The sequence below is a fragment of the Poecile atricapillus genome, chromosome 14 (genome assembly GCF_030490865.1).
Source record: "Poecile atricapillus isolate bPoeAtr1 chromosome 14, bPoeAtr1.hap1, whole genome shotgun sequence".
Taxonomy (NCBI): Eukaryota; Metazoa; Chordata; class Aves; order Passeriformes; family Paridae; genus Poecile; species Poecile atricapillus.
The window spans coordinates 9,610,884-9,631,375 of NC_081262.1; the positions used below are offsets into that span (position 1 = coordinate 9,610,884).

Here is a 20,492-nt window from a genome sequence, read left to right on the forward strand (position 1 = left end):
TTAAGCTGAACCAAAGCAAGCAGCAGAACCAAGACTCTAACTTATCCACTCACAAATTTATCAGAATACATCTTAGAAGTCTGTCAAACTGTCTGGCAGCCCTCCTTGCTCAATATATACTTCTTCAATTAATTTCAATGAGAATCTTCCAAAAGAGCTGTTCTTAGTTTTCTCTCAAAGACACTCCTTGATCTGATTGTCTTTTTTCAACATAGTTCATGCTAAATGGAAGCAAGATGTAATTATTAATGAATTTCCAAGATCAACAAATTATAAGAACTACTGACAAAATCATTGAAAATTTGCTATGAACACAACAACATTCAACTTTAAAATAAAGCAAGAATCTGGGCAGAAAAGGCACTTAACACAGCCTTGAAGATTCTGATTACATGAGCTGATTACAACTTATACTGCAGGCTGTCAGTCTCACAAAGAAAGCAGCCAAGTAGTACCAAAGCTGTAAGTTCCCCTGTCATTAGTTGTATTACTTTTTTTTTTAAGAATTACAGTATTCATGCCTACATACAATTTGCTATTAGGAAATAATCAGAGTTTTAGAAATCATTACAAGAGCCAGTTCTTGCAGTAAGTTTGTAAAGTCAGTTGCACTCTGCAAATGTGAACTAATTCAATACAGATCACAAGCTCTCCTTTTTCTGCTGATGTGCAGAAAACCTTTGCTTCAGACTATAAGCTGCCTGTCATGTAAAAGTGAATGTTTTCCACAGACCACCACAACATACCTGTGTAGGGGAGACTTTGAAGACAGACTACAGAACTGACAAGAACATGAGGTCAGATCTCTTTACTTTCACATGCTATCTTAACTAAGGGACTTGTGTTTCCTTTTCTGAGGATTACCTTTCACCAGGGCAACATGCAGCAGTGTTCAGATGCATACAAGTACTCAGACACTCTCTCTTCCCATTGCTGTAGCCCAAATAAAACACGAATACTGTAGCTACACACTACCTGTTTAAGAAAGGTTTTTAAATGTGTAAGAATTTGTTTAGATAATGTTTTTTGGTCAACTGTTCTCTCAAAAAAATACAGACCATGCCAGTGAGGCCTGTAATTTTCAAAAAGGTCAGACAGTTCTGTGCTTTCTGTTTGTACAGCTATGCCCCTTTTTTTCAGAGCACTCGACTCATTACCCCTTTAAATTATGTGACAGACACTACCATTCAAAAAAAGTTACCAGCTGTGGATCAATGCTGTATTCTGACACTTGGCATCAGCCTGTTCAGTTATCAATGTAACATTTTGAAGGGCAGCATATCAGCAGTGTTAACTATTTAAAAGATAATCAATTATTCTTTCCAGCAACCACAGCACTGATAGGATAGGCATATTCTTCCAACCAGTATTTGCTCGAAACACTGATTATGCAAGTTATAATTTAAGTTGTTATGAGTAGCTTATTAGTACCACCACAGCCCCAGAGAGTGATTAATGCAGATTGCAGCTTGTACAGGAAGGGTAAACACGCTCAGGGGAGGGAGGGAGAGCTGAAGCAGGAAAAAATACTGGCTGTGCGAAGGGGGCATGTTCAGATAGCGAGAACTACCTTGGAAATAAATCACTTTACAGTTTATTTCTCTTTCTTCTGAAAACACTACGAACGTTCCCGTTCAAGCGTGACACGTGAGAAGGCTGGGCACGAAGCGCACCCGAACAAAGCAGCCGCTCTCCCCGGCCCTGGGGGGCTGCGGGGCCGCCCGCAGCGACCACCGTAAGGGACGTTTTAGGAGCCCGCAGACGGCACACAGCGGAACGGAAAATAACAGCAGAACCAAACCCCGGGGAGAGGCAGCACCGTCGTTCGGGGCACAGGGATGAGTGTGAGTGGGCACGGCCCGGCGGCACCGGACCCCACCGGCACCGCCCGGAGCAGCGCCCGGCCGGGACCGCCGGCGGCACCGGGGCAGCGCCTGTCCGGCAGCGGCTGTCCGGCCGCTCGCAGCGGGCTGTCCCGGGGCTGCAGGGCTGCGGCTCGGGGGGCCCTGACGTGAGGGGGAGGCGGCGGCGCGGGGCCCCCCGAGCATAACCGGCCCTGGCGGGGCTGAGGAGCAGCGCGGCGGCCACGGACGAACCCCACCGCCCGCACCGTCGCCCGGGCCGTGCCGAGCCGCGCCGAGCCCCGCGCCGCCCCCGCCGCCGCTCCCCCCGCAGCCCGGGCGGACGGGAAGAGCTTCGGTCCAATTCACTCACCTCCGCGGCGCCGAGCGGCTCTGCCTCCACCGCATCACTTCCGGGCGAGCGCTCAGCTGGCGGACGCGCCGTGACGTCCCGTGACGTGCCGTGGCGTGGCGTGCGAGGGGCGGTGCGAGGGGCGGTGCGCGCGACGCCGCGCGCACGGTGAGGGCAGGGAGGACGGCGGCTCGCGCCTCCCGCGCCCACCGGAGCGGGGGCACCCGGCGGGGCGGGGCCGCGGCACGACTGCACCAAGGTAAAGCGGGGAGGGGGGGAAGGCGGGCGTACACGCAGGAAGGGCGAGGGAGGGAAGAGGCCGGAGGCGCGTGCGGTGGGCTGACCCCCCCCAGTCTGCTTCGCGCGTTGGTTCCGCCCGGCTACGGGGGCAAGGGCGCCCCGGCCACCAGGGGGCGCAAGCACGCCCCCGCCGGCAGCGCCCCCTAGTGGCCGCGCGGCTGCAGGTCAAGGGGGGCCGCAGCGCCATCTTGACAGTGGCAGCGACCGTGGGGACCCGGTATGGGCAGCGCTCTGGGACCCACAGCGCTCTGGGACCCACAGCGATCTGGGACCCACAGCGATCTGTGACCCACAGCGCTCATTGACCCACAGCACTCTGGGACCCACAGCGATCTGGGACCCACAGCATCTGTGACCCACAGCGATCTGGGACCCACAGCACTCTGGGACCCACAGCGATCTGGGACCCACAGCACTCTGTGACCCACAGCGCTCTGGGACCCACAGCGCTCTGGGACCCACAGCGGTCTGTGACCCACAGCGGTCTGGGACCCACAGCGGTCTGGGACCCACAGCGCTCTGGGACCCACAGCGATCTGTGACCCACAGCGATCTGTGACCCACAGCGCTCTGGGACCCACAGCGCTCTGGGACCCACAGCGCTCTGTGACCCATAGCGGTCTGTGACCCACAGCGCTCTGTGACCCACAGCGCTCTGGGACCCACAGCGCTCTGGGACCCACAGCGCTCATTGACACACAGCGCTCTGGGACCCACAGCGCTCATTGACCCACAGCACTCCAAGCCCACAGCTCTCAGTGCCCATAGGATGAGAAGGCAGCATCTGAAGCTGCACCAAGGGAGGTTTAAGTTGGACATGAGGAAGAACATCACAGAAAGGGTGATCAGACATGGGAATGGGCTGCCCTGTTTGCTGGTGGAGTCACCAGCCCTGGAGGTGTTAAGGAAAGACGACATGGTCTGGTTGACAAGGGGATGTTTGGTCACAGACTGGACTCAATGGGCTCAGAGGTCTTTCCTAACTCGCCTGAGTCTGTGTTCCACTGCCCTCCATGCCCACAACCTTGCTATGGCTCTCAAATAGCAACTAAAAATCATGTCTGTCATTGAGTGACCCACAGAATAAAGTAAGAAAATAGTCAGAGAGGATTTTGTCTCTGCCAGCATTAATATTTATACCTGTTCTTGAGCTTGGGAGCTTTTCCAATGCTGGGAAATATTTCTATCCATGCATTCAGTTGCATTTGGCTGGAAGCCAAGGTATGAATAAGGTGCATAAATCTATACTGGAGCTTGTGTCCATGTTGTTATATTTCTGTATGCTTTTTTATTATATAAGCAAGGCCATCCAAGGATAGCTGAGAATTCATTTTCTCTGCTAAATTTCTCACTCTGCATTAAAATCTTTCCCTGCTTGTAAGTAATAGGAAACTAAACACACAGGAGGAGAAAATGGTATGAAAGTGTGAACAACAGAGCTGGACAAGACTAGAGACAAGTTCATATTGCTTTACAGTTTACCTGGCCACTCTGTGATTTTCGTGAGAAAGCTAAGAAATAAGTAAAACAATTTTTTTTTGTTTCCCTTCCCCCTTCCCACAGTCTAAGTCAGCATTTCCATTCTTCCTGAGGCCCCTGCAAGCACAGGAATACACAAACATAAACTTCCAGGGCAAGTCTGTATGTCCTGCTAAAACCAGATAATGCCTCGACCACCTCAGACTAAGAGAATGAAAACCCAGTGATCAATAAGGGTTTCCACTTTCATTTATTCAAGTGAAAATAATGTTGTAGAACCATAATTTTGTGTGAATTGGCTTATTTGAACTGACATAGGAAACGGCGATAAATCCATGTCCTTGTTTTACTATTTAATTATATTCTCTTTGCATGCAGTTTGCTTTTTCTGTTCAAAAGACTGCTCCATATGCAAGAGCAAGCTTAAAAGAGATCCAAGTTCAGTCAGAAATCTGAGGCACAGATAGAACAGCAGAGTTCCCATCCCAGCTGCTGAACAGTGTGAGTACAATGATTTAGGGAGTCTGGTTCAGAGGTGTTGATTGAGGTTTCAGATCATTTCATTTGCCTGCAGAAAGACACCAGCATGACAAAATCCTAAACCCTGTGAAAGTCACCCTGCTTTTAGATACTGTTATGGAATATCTTGGTTCAGTAACTTCATTCTTTTTCACCAAATCTGCATGCATTTATGATTTCAGCTTGTCAATGGAAAGAGTGAGAAATAAATCTTTGAATCAAATTGATGAGAATGTCTAGAAATATACAGGCTTCTGTCACTGGTAGAAATGAGGATGTAAGACCATCATGGAAGAGCATGATCTTTCATTCTATTTATTTTTCACCACGTGAAGATGGAATACTTTAGCTGTGATGGAGGTTTCGGTAGGATCTGGTTTTGTCTGAATCTTAAAAAAGGTTATGAATGTTCATTCATGAATGAAAATCAAACAAAGTTTTCACTTTGCCAGTAGATACTGCAGCCACGTGTGGCTGGTGTTTGCAGGGTACTGTCACAGGCCACTGAGTCATTGATTTGAGTAAAAGAGGACAAAATTACTTTTGTGGAAGCTAGATTTTGAAACTTAATATTGCTGGAAGGCATGTGACCTACCCAGCTATCACAGGAATCTGTGACCCCTTCTCTGCCCCCTGTGCCACAGGAACTCATTGTCTCAGTTGTTGTCCCTCAAAGAAAGTCCAAATCCACTGCTGCATTAGGAACCACAGACTCATTTTGGCAGAGTTGCATGAAAGATGAATATGGATTACTGACCTCTCATTGCTGTGGAGAGCTCTGAAAGGAATGATTGATTATCTGCTGCATTAGCAGCAGGAGAGACTGCAGGTCATTTTTTACTTAAGTGGCATTGTTTAGCTCCTTAAAAAAAAAAACAGGTATATGACTTTTTTCTGCATTTCTTTAAATAAACATTAGCCAGAGTGCATTTGAAAGTAGGAGCTATACATACAGCATACAGGCTGGATTACTTTACAGGCACATAGTATGGAACACAGTGGTGTTCCCTACTGCAGTGTTGATACACCGTGGTCTTGAATGACATCATTTACTTCAGTAACAGAGATGTGATTGCAGCTTAATTTGGAAGGCAGTCAGCCCAGCAGTTTGTCACTATGTCTTTAGACTCCTTGCCAGTAGCAAACCAGCTGTTAAATAGAAGTTGTGTTGCTCCTAAATAAAACATTTTACGTCTGAGAAATTCAAAGCTGCCTTTTCAAATTATTTCATGCAGGGTTTTGTTCCCCACCTCCCCTGAGCAAATCCAGTTTCAGCACCAGCACTAGGTGTGTGTTACTAACTCATGCCCCAGTTAGCTGGGATGTGAAAGAAGAGATCAGTTGCTTTAAAATAGCCTTTTTTCCCCCATTGGCTCTTCCTTTCACCCTCTGTTTTCTAAAATTCTCTATGTACTCACTGCTGGCAGATTTTATGCTTAAAGTGAGTAGCTAAGGCTTGACTTTAGAAGAAAGGATGAAATAAAATAGACCTACAACTTCACCAGAGGAGCTGCGCAGAGGAGGCGTGTGCTGGACATGTGTTCCCAGCCAGGTATCCCCTGCTGGGAAGCACCTGTGGTTTAGCTGCTCCTGGATCTGTAGTCAGTCTTGGTGCAGAGTGTCTTCTGTCCTAGCTGACACTGTCCTGTTGGGGACATTGTACAGTGCCATTGGCAGATTCCTTTTATTGTTTTTATATGAACTTTAAGTTTAAATTCTAGACAAGCCTGCAAATAGCAAAATAAGACTGGTGTTTCATAGATTATTCAGATTATTGAACTTTTGGGTCAATCATCTAACAATCCAAAGGAATGTGTATTTGTTTCCAGAAAGAAAAGCCTACTGCATTTTATAGTCTAAGGGACTATTTTTTTTAATTAACAGTGAAAAATGTTTGCATGTTCACCATGCAGTAAGTCATTAACTGCTCAAATCTCCTTTGGAGTTTGGATACAGTGGGATGTTTCAGGTATGTGATGTGCGATTTGATAAGAGGGGGTTGCATGGAGACCAGGGGAGCGTTACAACCCTGCGCTGTCGGGCTCTGCCCCAGCACCCAGCAGGGCTTCTTTGGGAGACAATGCCTGGCTTCCCTCCAAAGCCTGGGCTCTGACAGTGGGCTCCAAACTGCGACCTCCTGCTTTTCCCCACTGACACAACCGTGCAGACACACCAACCTCTGACCTCTGCTGGTTTGCCTTGTGGCAGTAAACACCCGAAATTTGCTCGGCTAATACAATAGCCCTATACTTCTTGACTGAAAGGTCTGTGGTTAACCTCTGTGGGCTGCATGCTGCAGTAAAATGAAGGGTGGTAGAAGTTAAACAATGGGTGTGACTACCACAAGATGGGTGTTAGTGGGAAAGTGGTGTAACATCCACTTAGCATTCCAGAGATGTGAAATATAATTATGATTTAAATGCCAAAGATGTAAGTTGAAAGATGAGTAACTACAAGGACATGAAAGCCTCCCTTATCTTCCTTTCTATCCCACTCAGAATCATTTTGCACACCCACAAAACTAATACAAGTAGTGTCACTTGATGAAATTACTCCTGGTACATGACTTGTACCATCACTTACATTTCTGTCAGTGTGGGCTCTGTTTATACTAAAGGAAAAATTCCAATCTCATTTACAACATTTTAAGTTGGAAGTAATTTTGCTCTCAGTGGAATTACTCCCTATTTATACTCCCACTCAGATCAGAATCTGACCCAGGCTTTGAATTTTGTATTATTTGCTCTCATCCTTTCCTGTCATAGACAGAAGTCCTCGATCTGTAAAGGGCTACTCATACCTTCATTTATGTATCTTTGCAGAAATAGCTTATGAGCACGTCTGTAATGTTAAGAATTGTTAACTAAATGAGCCCTGGGAGCAGCTGGTTGCTGAGCATACATGAATAGCTGCTTAATGTCTTTTACATCATCCAGCATATGTGGGAAGGAGAGCAAGAATGCAGAAGTGCAGCCCATGCCTAGATGAGGGGCTACACTGTTCTGTAGCAATTCCAGCACAGACAAGCTAAAGAACAAAAGAGTGAGTTGTAGGTGGGGGAGTGGAAGCAACTAGTGGGGAAAATAATTGTTAGTTCTAGACTTTTCAATAAAATCTTTATAAACAGATTCTTGGGATGTTTAAAATCCAAGTGCAGCAGGTATATAGTCAGCTCTGAACACAGGGCATGTTCTGTCCCAAGCTGTCACCTTGGAAATTGTCTGATGCGTGGATCAGAATTGAAACCTGTATTTTAAATATTTTTATCCCCGGCATTGTTCCTTTTGTTTTCTTTATAGATTACATGAAAACCTAAGCTGTTATCAGCTTCTCAGAGGCGACACCTTCAGATAAAAGCAGAGGGGGGAAGTCAGGAGAGGCCCTAGGTGAGGCCAGAATTTGGGACTCTGTGCTAGGTTAACCCTTGTAATTGAACTGTCTCTTTTCTGTACAAAATGTCCACCTAGCAGGGGGAAACAGTGATTTTTCAGATACATGTACATCTGTGCCTTCATGTCTGACTGATTTCACTGCCTGAAATGGAGCCCTAGAGTGGATGAAGTGAAGCACTTACTCCAAAGTGTTTGATGAGCTGGGACTACCTAGTTATATTATTTTGGAATTTATTTCCTAGAAATACCATAAACATTTACTAGAAGTACTTTGTGCTGTGTAGGAAGAATAATTTTCAGTCTGGGGGAAGAAGATATGATTGGTTAAACACATTAAAATACAAATAGCAAAACAAAAATGTTCGCTTTTAAGAATCACGGAAAAACAGTTCTTGAAACCACAAAAGGTCTTTAGATAACAGCAACAGTTAAGTCTAGGAATTTATAGTTCAGGATTTCTTATGAAAAAGAACCATGAGCCAAATCCTGTGTTCAGGTTAGCATCTGTAATTGCAGCTTTGGTGAAGGAAAGAGGGTGTGAATGTCAGGAGTCACAGGAGGCTGATTCTGGTCAGCCACTGTGCTGGAGGCAGCAGATCAAGAACATTGTAGCCTGAGAAGCCTTTGGCTCAAGCCCCTCTTCTGCAACCCAGAATCCCAGGAACTGCCACAGACTGCAGGCATTTGAGCCATAGCACACTGCCAAACTTCCCACAGTAGTTTGGGTGCTGCATTAGGAAGCAGCTTTTCCTCATGGCCAAGAGAGCACTCCCTCCAGAGGGAAGGTCAGGTTGTCTCAATTACTCTGCTCCAAACTGTCCATTCCCAGCACACAGGTCTGATTTCAGGGTAGATTCACCCACAGTAATTAGAGCTTCAGGCTGGCAAATGGATCCTGATAGTCAGATAATATCCTGCCCCTGACACTTGTTCCTCATTGCACCCATGTACTTACTTGGCAGTGCTGCTGCACCTTCCTTTGGGACAGCCTTTGACAGCTGCAGTGCCCCTTAAGCAGAAGTCATTTTTTCTGTTAATTTAATCCATGGCAGAAATGTTGTTATCCAGAAGTGGATTTGTCTCAGGGAAATTTGTGGTCTGTAATGAAATCGTGTAACCACTTATATGATAAAATACTCATTTACATAAAGCAAGAATAAGATTTCATTCTTTCTACTGACAAATATATTTATCACACCTGAAGGTTGATTCAGTGGGCTCAGCAGGTACACAGCTCTATGAAAAACAAGACATTCAGGACTTTCCTAAATCCACAGTTAGTCTGCCTCTCCTGAGTGCTTAGATAAAATAGCTTTCATCACCTTTTCATCACATCAAACTCCAGCTGAATCATTACTGCCTACTGTCATGGTATCACAAATAAGCCTCTCAGCCCCTGCAGCCTATACAAGTTTTCAGCAATATTGTGGCGGTTTTATCATGTATTTCATTCACAGATTTGCAAAGATAGGGTCAGCATTGGTACAACAGTGTCTCAGGAAGGGGGATGCTTAGAGTTTCGGTGACTTGCCCAATGTCTGTTGCAAAACATAAGTGAAACAGAACCCAAGGCATTCTTGTACCAGGCTTGATTCAGCAAAGCACTAAACCAAGCGCTTAACTTTGAGCAAGAGCTCAAGCTGTTTGAATGGAGATAGATTTAAATATCTGTATAAATACTTTGCTGGACTGAGTCTTCAGCTTCCAACAGCTAATTACTGTTTACAGCTATTTCAGGGTTTTTTCATATAGCTCAGCATATCTTTGGATGGCGGAAATATTTTTAAACTAATTGAATGGTGTGAAAAAATGTCCTGCTTGCTGGCCTTTTGGTAACTCAAATGTTCATGCATATGTTGGGGGTTTGTCTTGTCTTTATAGATGACACCATCAACGCGACAAGAAGTTCTTGGCCTTTACCGCAAGGTTTTGCAGATAGCCAAAAACTGGCAGTCGGCATCAGGACGGATAGAGGAAACCATGAGAGAGAAAGAGTACATTAGAAATGAAGCCAGAACGTTATTCCGAAAAAACAAAAATGTAAGTGTCCTCACAGTATTGAATTTCTGAATTACTCTTCTCTTGCTCTTTGCACTCTGTGGTTGGATGCTAATATAGGAATAAAAGGGTTGAGTTCCCAAAATTTCATTCACCTTAAATGCTGGTGTATTTGGGTTACAGTTTAAATATCATCCCTGAGAAAACTCAAACAATTTCAGCTCTTCATTAATTACTGTAGAAGTCTAAAAGGTCTTTTTTCAGTAAAAAAAGAGCCAAGAAAAAATTAAATTCCAAAGATACTGCTTGTGTAATTGAAGCAGCTTTTGATCTTTACAAAGTTAGCTAAGTGTATCATTACCATGTAATGGCAAACAGAGCTCAGCAGCTTCTTTTTTTCTTTTCAAAGCAGCAATCATTGGCACTTCTTTTAAAAGAAGCACTTTAATTTTTTTCTTAAGGAAGAAATTTCAAACCGTGGTAATCAAAGGCCCTTCTTGTAATTCAAGATCACAACACTTATTTATATCCCATATTGATCTGGGACAAAACTGAAGTAATGCAAAATTAAAAAAATGAATTTAAGTCATAATTCACACCACATTTCTGACTTCAAAGAGAGTTTCTGGATAGGATGATAACAGAATGTAGACCATGCAGTGTCTTTCCTTTATCCACTGGTGACCTTGCAGAGTGAGGAACAGATGAGTGTGGTTTTTTTCATAGATGTAGTAGTAGTTTATATGTTTATTGTCTTTTTACAGAGAAAATAGCATGTTTGGGTATAAAACTCCTTCTGTAGCCTCAGTCCTGACAGCCTCTAGGCCTGAACATTCAGCACCATCAAGCCCAGAACTACTGAGCCGAGGAAAATACCAATGTTACCATTTATGGATGTGAAAAATACAATCATTGTATCCTTGGGTTTGCCAAAATAAGCTAAGGAAAGCCACGTGCTGTGCATCATTTACACATGAGCTTCCAACTGCTAATTACTGTACTCATATAAAAACCCTTGTTTGTCTGATCATCATAGGTAACAGATCCCAAACTGATTAAGCAGTGCATAGAAGAATGTGAGGCAAGAATAGAAATTGGACTTCACTATAACATCCCCTACCCCAGACCTGTAAGTACCAATCACAAAGTCTTCACTGATACCCACTGAGCTTTCTCCATACAACAAAACCATCAGTTTCCATCACTCTCATTGCACTGCATTTTTAGATGAGCTGGCATTTAAATGTGTGCTAAAGCAGACCCAAATGTACATTGAGATGTTCTTTATTTTTCACCGTAAATTGGAGGATTTCTTCTCAAAATAAGGAGTCAAAGCCTAAATGGAGTTACATGAACTAAATTCCCAAGGCCTCTGAATATTTAGCCAACCAAAGAATATAGAAAAACATGGTAATGGAATAAAATAGTAGAAGAGAATGAGAGAATAATAATACGAATTACATCTGCCATAGGAACAATAATTTTTATAGCCTACATTACTGTTAACTGTTCTCCTGGTCACAAATCAGGCCTTATGAAATACCTGTCTATGTTGCTGCTTCTTTTCCCTTCTTCCTACAGAAGAACATGTCCAAGATTACTGAAATGCTGGAAGTTGCAGCAAAGTCTTCTAGTGCATCATTCAATAAATTTTCCTCATTGCCCAGTCAATGTAAAGTATTCTGTCAGTAATACTTTATGCTGCCTCCCATAGAGACATCCTCTCAACTCCTGTTGATGAGTTTATGATTTCACATCTATAGTTCCCTTATCAAGGCAGGCATGGTCAAAATTAAATTGTAATTTTATCAGATGCTTGCCTAGACTATGGTCACTGTTACCATCTGCTTCAGTATACAGAATAACAATGCACAGCTGGCAAACAATGTTCCTAGAAATGGGCCTAAAATGTGTTCTCTGCAGTGGTTTCAAAATCCCAAAAGATCTGCTCTCTCAGACAAACTGGATGATTATTATTTTTCAGTTTCTAGAAATCTCTACTGCTGCTTTAGTCAGTGCTTTTACTACTATTTGCACCTAAACACCCATCTTACAGGATGACAGCCTCAGCAACAGTAACACCTGACTGCTACCACCTACATTTTTCAGTCATTTAGGGGGGTTACAGCTGCACGATTCCCACTAACAGTCTTATGAAATATAAAGACCTTGTCAATCAAAGGAAGAGTCTGTCACCTATTGCTCCTTCTGCTTATAGAGTCAATGACATTGATTGTGCATTTTAATGTGCCATATATATAATCATGACAGTAAGAAGGCAGGCTTTTAATACATACAGTTTGGGGTTATTTTATGACTTGTTAAGTAGGTATGAATAAATCACATAGTGATTCAAGACAGCTACTCAAGAATTTTTAGGGTTTCTACTTCTTACTGTTCTGGAATATTGTCAGCAATCCTATTCCATCAAGTATCACTGCAGCCTGATACCAAACTGCAAAACAAAGTTACTAAGGCCTAGCATATATAGGATTTTATTAAGGTCTAAAATATATATTATTTTAATAAACAGAACAATTAGGGCCTGAAAGTTATACCACTAATCACTCCTCAGAGAGTCCTCCTCCTAGAAATCTAATAACCTGGCTTGAGACCATAGTTACCCTCTCCAATGTATGAAGAAATTACTTGAAACTGAGTGAACTTTGTATTTTTCTTCCCAATATGCACCTAACTGGTGGGATTTTCTTTTCCAGATCCATCTGCCTCCTATGGGCCTTGCCCATAAACAAGGCCGTACATTGCGACACCAGGAAAAGTTAAGGAAGATTTCTAAGCCAATATATCTGAAATCCCATGATGAAGTTTCATAAGCCACCGTTTAAGCTGTGATGTGTAATCATGTCCTTTAAACTGTGAACTGCAATCCAGGTGATTTGTGTGCACAACTGTGATGGTGTGGTCACTTGTTCACACATTTCCTGAGGCAAAAAAGCCAATTGATCCATTGTGGATAAGGTTGGTTTAGTATTTATTACATTTCAACCACTGACTTGTCAATAAAAGTTACACTTTTTAAGGAGTGAAGTGTGATATAAAGATTACTTTGACAGCAGGACAAACTGCAGCAGGATTTCAAGCTCTGTTTATCTGTAACAGCGTTCTCTGGTGGTTTGGGGTTCTCTGTGCTCAGTTTTGACTCAAGACAGTGCCTTGTGTAAGGTCAGCCAAAGTCAAGGAAGTCTGGGACAGTCAAGCAGACACAGATCCTCCAGAGCTTCTGCCTGCCAGTGGGAATACAGTCACTGCACCAAGTACCTGCTGTCCTTTCTCTCTGCTCTCTGCTGTCCCTGGAGGGAGTTCCAGTTTCATAGTGCCCTTATGGGGATGTTTTGTTTCTGGACAGTAGGAAAGAGACAGAAAAGTGGCAGAAGTGCTGCTACTCCTTTTCCTTTTTGCAGACTGCAGAGGAGTGGCCTAGAGTCTCTATGTCAGCTTTTTTCTCCCTTCCTTTGGAGAGGGTGTGGATGTGAAATGCAAAGTTTGGAATGCTATTACACAATTCTGAGTAAAACATTCCAGTGTTGGGTTCCTCAGGTTCCCATGTATGGACTGGCTGAAAACTCTGCCTTCAGGCTGTCACTATGGGAACAAGCTTAGGATGCTTTGGTGTCCTCACTATGTTTTTGCATGGTCAGCTTTTCAGCATAATCAGCACACTGGCTTTTTCAACAATTATTTTAATTTAGTGTTAGGTTTTAACTCTTATGTTATGGACCCCATCTTTAATAAAAGCCCAGCTTTAATAAAAGATAGTATCTACAGGTCTCCTCTAAGTTTGAGGGGTATTTCTGTTTCCCAGGTGCCTCATGAATAGAAGTAAAATTAAATTAATTTTTGTTTTATGGGCTATCAATTGTTTTGGCTCCTTTGCAGTCATCTGACTTTCCCAGGCTGTTGACTGTTGACTGTTCAGGGAAGACAGGAGTGTCTTCCATCCTTTATGCTAGAAATACCAATGAGACCAAGCTTGGACAAGAACCACATTGTACTGGACGCTACCTAAGCACAGTCCACAGCACTCCAAGAACATTAATAGTGGCAAAAAAAAAAATCAAATTTGAAACATGCATGTGTGTATGATTTCCTTTTGAAGTGGGAGAAATAAATGGAATCTCATTTCTGAGCTCACCAAGTCATTCGAAAATCTCCAAGCTCTAATAAACAATGACAAAGAAATATTGCTGTCTACCTGAAAAGTAAGTTAGAACTGGTCCTGTGCAGAACAGACTGACAGTCCCTCTGCCAATAATGCACTTTTAAGAGTGAAAAAGAATACAAGCAGAATAGAAAGTATAAGAAAACAATAAGAAGAGTGAATCAGCATGACAGGTACTGGCTGGCCCAATTTCTCACTACCCTTTATGGCTCCAGTCCACAAAGGTCTCTATTCCCATATAATTATTTTCTGGGAATGCCTCATGTGGGGAGTAAATGCCATTGTTTCGTCCGTGGAAGCTTTGCAAATTTACTGCTGCCAGGAAGACACAAAAAAAAACTCCTTTAGCCTAGGAAAAGGGGGATTGCATTAAAAAAGAAAAAAAACCAAAACAAACCCAAAAAATTTAACATGATTGCACATACTGCTTAATTCTTCACTGAAAGAAGTCTAAATACAGGCTTCCTATCCTAATTCTGATACACCAGTGTACGGATGTGTCAACTGAGCCCAACCAAAATGTGCAGAGGCAAGGGGTTTGAATGGAAGCTTAAGCTCACTCTTTGTCATTAAACTATCATTTGAATCTTTTGAATTGCTGAAGTTTATGTGACTAATGAAGGTACTGATGCTCTGACGCATCAGGTGAATAAACAGCCATGGAAATGAGCAGTCTAAATTTACTGTCTGTGTTATAGTCACAACTCTTTCCTAAGCACATACTGTAAGATGTACATTATTTCAAAAGAACAGCCCTAAAATTACAGAAGATTTACACCAAATTGAAATAACAGGAGTTTACTTCTGAAAGAAAATACAAAGAAGCAATTTTAAAAAGATTCAAATATTCTCAAGTAACTCAAATGAGAATCCACTTGCTTAACTGAGAAAGCAGCAAGTAACAGCATCACATTATTTGAGATGTCTTAAAATGCTAGACAGCCTAATAATTCTTCAAAGTGTTTGAAAAATTATTAACTGATGCTTCATCCTCATTACTCTCCATCACCAGAAGGCAAATACTGAAATTTGTTAGAACTTCAGGCTGTTCAGCTAAAGGAAGGATTTGATCAGCTTTTTCAAGTCTGGAGAGCAAATCCTTTCTTTCATAGTTTAAGTCAGTATGGAAAGGAGAATCTAACTACAGTCCTTTGTCTTTGGAGGTCAAACTGGCAAACTACCATTTTGAGGGAGTTTCATTAAAAAAATTCATCTGTAGTTCAGTCCAGCAGGTAGGCAGACATCTCAACTGGTACTCTTGTATTAGATGCCAAGGCCTTATAACTTCTGTCAAGAAGTATCCCAATGATTATGCAATATGTCATCCCTACACATTAATTTTACTTGCAAAAACCAGGTTGTCCTAAAATGCCTCTGCTTTCTGCAGAATTTGTAATGCACTGGATTCACCCAGTCAGTGTACACTCTGTCCTGTACTTGCTGAACCTTCTCTTACTCCCCTTCCAGTAAATACTGTCATTTTCCAATTTATCACCCGAGTCAGGAGATTGAAGGTGATTTAGAAGAAAATGTTGACATTAACTTTATATTCTTCAGAAATAAAAGTCCTGAGTCAGTTGCATGAACTCTCCTGCAAGCCAACTGGTAGGCAAGGCAGTAAGAATTTGTTGACACAAGTATCTGGCCTTGAATACCTAAGTAACACCTCCTTTCTGGGAGTTCTGTCCCTAAATCCATCATTACTAAGGCTGTAATTTATGAAGCTGTGCACTAATGACTAAGCACACAACTTTTTAAGATGGACGTGGCACCATTCCTTACTGAATGTCCCTCTCATGTTGTCTGGGGGTGAGGAAATGCTCCTTTTGCTGCAGCAGTGCCCCAAACAATTCCCAGGGCAGCATCACAGCACCAAAACAGGTCAAGATAAGATTAGGTTACCTGATCCATCTTCCTACTAAAACAAGCTGCTTCTTGTAATACCTTTCAGATGTGAAGAAAATAAGGCAAGCTGGACATCACTTTCCTGGGCCCTCCTATGTATCCATAAGAAATGGTACCAGCAACATCCATCTTTTATCCACAGACAGAAAGGTCACTTATTTGATCATACCTATACATTCATTTTCAAGAATGCTAATTAGAGCAGAGACCTGCAACTTTCACTAGTAACTCTAATCCTATTAGGCACAATGTTCTAGCTATAAGTGGAAGAATTTGGGGTCTTTGTATTGTCTTCTGCTTTTTCACTGTGTAATTTTCCCTTTAACAGCCCAACAGTGTTAAATCTCAGTGTTAAAGCCCAACTGTTAAAATCCAATCCTTTCTAAAAATAAATTTTGTACAGATAAGAGGAAGGTTTCAGTCTCCTAAGAATATGTACAAACCCTGTCTCTCTTATAGGATCCCTAGCTGGAAATCTTTCTCTGCTAAGGGAAAAAATACCTCTTGCTCCATAATGCACTTTTTTCCATCTGCCTTGAGTTATTACCAAGGCTGTAAATTTGCAATTTGAAGTAATTACAAGTGGGTTTTGTGGCTTATTTAATGAGTGTTTCTAATTAAGAAATTAAAATTCTAAACCTGTCAATCCAAGGATTCTAATACTACTATTACAAGGTACTTAGTTTGTCCAAAAATTTTTCACATTTCTATCATGTCCAACTAGCAGCTGAACTGCCTTTTTCTTTTTTCTAAATGCATCTCAGCCAAGAAATGTTGTGAATTCTAATGTTTAGCCAGTTTATCATTCTCCAGGAAGGTCTAGACAATGTTAAGGAAATAAGGTTGGGAAGCTCATTTCAAAGAACCATAGAAAAATATCTCTAAGACAGATATCCCTTGACAATAAATTCTATTAGTTTTGCTGTACTAGGGAAGGCAGCCTAGGAAATCATGTACTGCAGTAATCAGCTAAAGCAAGTCAGCCATGCCTGATCCCTGGTGAAGGGGATGCACAAACCCTCTCTTACAGAGTTCTCTCTTATCGATATATATTTTTATCATGTCTACAAAAGCTTAAAATACATCTTTAATTACATTCCTGGAGATGCCTTCATATCAAATCTAAATATCAGCACACAGGAAGCATTTCGAAAATCAACACAGTAACCAGGACATTGCACACATGTTGTAGCAAAGTCATTGTATATTCACAATATACAATTCACAAGAACCACAATTATGTAATTTAATAAACTATCAGTTACTGTTTGTTCACAAAAAGGGATTAACGAAACCCACACGGCAAGCTATTACACAGATTTCTAACAGTTTAAAAGTTATTGAGCTCCATAAAATATCATTTAGGTAGTGAATTTGACTTTTTAAAAATGGTTTAATTTAGAGGACTGCTTGCAAGACCAGAATTATCTGTAAGAGGACTGACAAATTTTAGTGTTAATTCATTTTAGTGTTAATTGTTGGCCCAGCCTCCCTTTCAGCAGGTGAGGTGTCACCAGTGCTTTGATACAGAAGCTATGTCCGAGCAGAAAGATCCTTCTGAGAGCAGTGACTGAGCTGATGAATCCATTGGAAAGGATTTAACAGCCAGTTCCTGCCCCTTCAGCCTGCACACACAGCTTCCATACCAGGAAGTTCATGACTGGTTTGTTATCTCTGATGCCACAGTGACCTAATTAGTGATCTGAATTGCTGATGCAATTAAACAACAATTAGATGCAGACATTCAAAAATACAGTAATCACCACAATTTTTTTTAATGTATAGTAAATTTCTGTTAATTTTAATTATATGAAAACTACAAAGTATCTCTCTTATGAAGTCTAAGAAAATAATTTTATCAAGGACCTATTTTAATATATTTACAGATCTACTGAAACATGATTCTCTTCTTAAAAATTGTTGTCTGTTTGGATGAGTGTGCTGTAACATTCATAAACAAGTTTTATTTTGGTATAGGTGCCAAATAGCATTTAGTCTAATTTATTAAGAGTAGTTTCTTCCTCTCAGTAATTTGAAACACCTGCACATCTCTGTCCCTTTTATTAAAACAAACATCCTTTGGGTGTCCTGGCCTGACATCTTTGTTCTACTCACCACGTAGCAATGATGCACCAAGTGCCTGCGTGCTGGACTGTTAATGAGGTGTCAGGTGTGGTACATGAAGCTGCTGTTTACCTGAGCATCTTCCTGCACAGCAGCACTGCACAACACACCCCCAACACTTCTGCCTGACCTTGCAGTACCATTCTTAACAGTCACTATTTTATGAATATCTGCATAAAACAAACCAGTTGTTAATAAAACAATAATGAACTGTTTTCACCTAAGCACAACACAACACAACAAATTCCTATGACAAGAACCGTGTCTTTTAAGGAGTTGGAACAGCCTTCCTTAATGCTCGGAGCAGGACACTGGGAATTGCCAAATGATGGCTGAATCTCTGACTTCATGAGGCCTCCAGCAAGTCATTAAAATGCTGCAATTTGGGCAATGAAAAAAAATACAAGACCTCAAATTAGTGAATGTCTGTGTAGTGCATGTTTTTTTAAATGTTTGCCTTGATCTTTGTGCTTCTCTTGTACTGTGTACACAAGAAGACTAATGATGCATCTTTAGTACCTTCTTGGCATGCTGTGGGGATTAGTTAATGACTGCACAGCTCTTTGAAGATGTTCAGGCTATTTTATTTTTAATTAATGTTTGCAAGCTACTTTGAGCTTCTCTGATGAAAGGGCTTAAACAAGTACAAAATTTTAGGCAGTTATTAGTCCAAGAGAGCAAGATGAGGAAGTGTGCTGGATTTAGTTGGGGTAGAGTCAATTTTCCTCACACTGGCTGTGTTTGGGATTGTGCTGGACACGGGGTTGATAATACAGAAATGTTTTTGTTATTGCTGAGCAGGGATTGCACAGAGCCAAGGCCTTTTCTGCTTTTCATACTGCCAGGCTGGGGAGGAAATCAGGGTGCGTGGGAGGGTGGAAGACACAACCAGGACAGGTGACCCCAAATGAGCAAAGGGACATTGCAGACCATGTGACATCATGATCAGTGTGTGCAGTGGGGGAAAGAAGGAGGAAGAGGGGGATATTTGGAGTGATGGTGTTTGTCTTCCCCACTCACCATTACATGTGATGGGCCCCTGCTCTCCTGGGAATGGCTGAACACCTGGCTGCCCATGGGAAGCAGGGAATTAATTGTTTTGCTTTATTTGTGTGCATGGCTTTTGCTTTCCCTATTAAACTGTCTTTATCTCACCCCATGAGATAGTGGGGGGGGTGAGTGAGTGGCTGTGTGTGGGACTGGGCTGTTGGCAGGAAATAAAGTGAGACTATAGAGAAAGAAAACTGCTCCATGTATCAGGTACCAGGAATATGTAGGTAAATATTGAATATTGAATACTGAACATTGAATATTCAATATTGAAAAAAAAGAGTTATATGGCACAAGCATACTGTTCTGAGAAATGGCAGCTCCCCATACATGTGCTGTTGAGAAGTTTTCCATGGAAATTCTGAGGGGAATTACTACAGTTTTATAATACAGTTTTGGTAGCTCATTCTATCTGAGGATTGGAGGATTGGTTTCATATGTTGACAACAAAATATTCTCATCTCCTCCCTCCTTGTCCTACATACTCCTGGGACACAGAAATGATAGGCAAATCCAAAATCTTTTTGCAAGAATTGTGAATTAGATTCCCAGTAAAATCAGCATCAAAACTCTTTAGGCCCAATTTCATTTAAAAAAACAGCCATGCAGCCATTGAGGAGTAAAGCAGATCTTTACAATCTCAATATTGCACCTTCTCAGTCATCCAGCTGGCACAGGGCTGCCACACCTCGATTTATCCAGTGTTTCTGGGGCTTGTCTGAAGGGAGATCAATCGACAGAACATAGTTGGTTGAGTGCCCAGTGGTGGATAAGACACCTCTTCTTTCACTTGTCTTGTATACAGGGCATGAATAGATGTTCAGATGAAGAAACTTGGAACTTTCTCCAGGTTTCAGCCATATTATGGGCAGAGGATCATAAAGGATTTTTGGTAGTGATTCTCCAATTACCAAGGATTCTCTATCCCATCGTGCACCTTCCAAAAAAAGGCCTCTCACGTAAGCCCCATCTTCTGGCATTTTCTCCATTGTGTGCTCCTGTTTCATCACCTAGAATGATTAAACCATTGCTTGATTTTATTTTTATCTGGAGTATACTAAATCCTCTAAGTGACAGTCTGAAATTTTTCCTTTAAATAAAATACCTTTTCATCTGAAAACTCTATTTCTTGCTGCCCCAGAACATGTCTCAAGCTGCTCAAGAAAAATAAAATTCTTCTGCAATTTTCTTACCTCAAACTCAAATCCAATGTGGTCAATTGGGATGGTGTATTTTCTGGCAAAGTTTTGTAAAACACCGGTCAAAAAAGACTGAGTGAAGAAGAATCCTGAGAGCCAAAAGACTGTGGGTGGCCCCTTGTCAACCCAATCCTGAATAAGGAGAGAGAAAAC

General features: G+C 42.1%; 3 protein-coding genes across 10 annotated transcripts in view; 1 reads left to right on the forward strand and 2 right to left on the reverse strand.

Annotated features, from left to right (window-relative positions):
* DCUN1D3 (defective in cullin neddylation 1 domain containing 3) overlaps positions 1-2,346 on the reverse strand; it is a 25,307-nt gene extending 22,961 nt beyond the window's left edge. For 5 of the 8 annotated variants that reach the window (XM_058849523.1, XM_058849524.1, XM_058849520.1 and 2 more), the window contains exon 1: positions 2,215-2,346. The gene's annotated coding sequence lies outside the window, so the exon portion shown is untranslated. The other 3 variants (XM_058849517.1, XM_058849521.1, XM_058849525.1) reach the window with 3 other exon arrangements.
* LYRM1 (LYR motif containing 1) lies at positions 2,329-13,673 on the forward strand. Its single transcript, XM_058849526.1, has 4 exons — positions 2,329-2,452; positions 9,765-9,923; positions 10,918-11,010; positions 12,599-13,673. Exons 2-4 carry the CDS (start codon positions 9,765-9,767, stop codon positions 12,713-12,715), a joined length of 369 nt encoding a protein of 122 aa, XP_058705509.1. The 5' UTR covers positions 2,329-2,452; the 3' UTR covers positions 12,716-13,673.
* A 5,279-nt stretch (positions 13,674-18,952) lies between these two features.
* Positions 18,953-20,492, reverse strand: part of DNAH3 (dynein axonemal heavy chain 3) — a 49,840-nt gene continuing 48,300 nt past the window's right edge. The window contains exons 58-59 of the mRNA XM_058849969.1: positions 20,334-20,471; positions 18,953-20,150 (exon numbers count right to left, since the gene is read on the reverse strand). Of these exons, the coding sequence (XP_058705952.1) occupies positions 19,797-20,150; positions 20,334-20,471 (492 nt within the window). The 3' untranslated portion in view covers positions 18,953-19,796. The remainder of the gene's footprint in view (positions 20,151-20,333; positions 20,472-20,492) is intronic.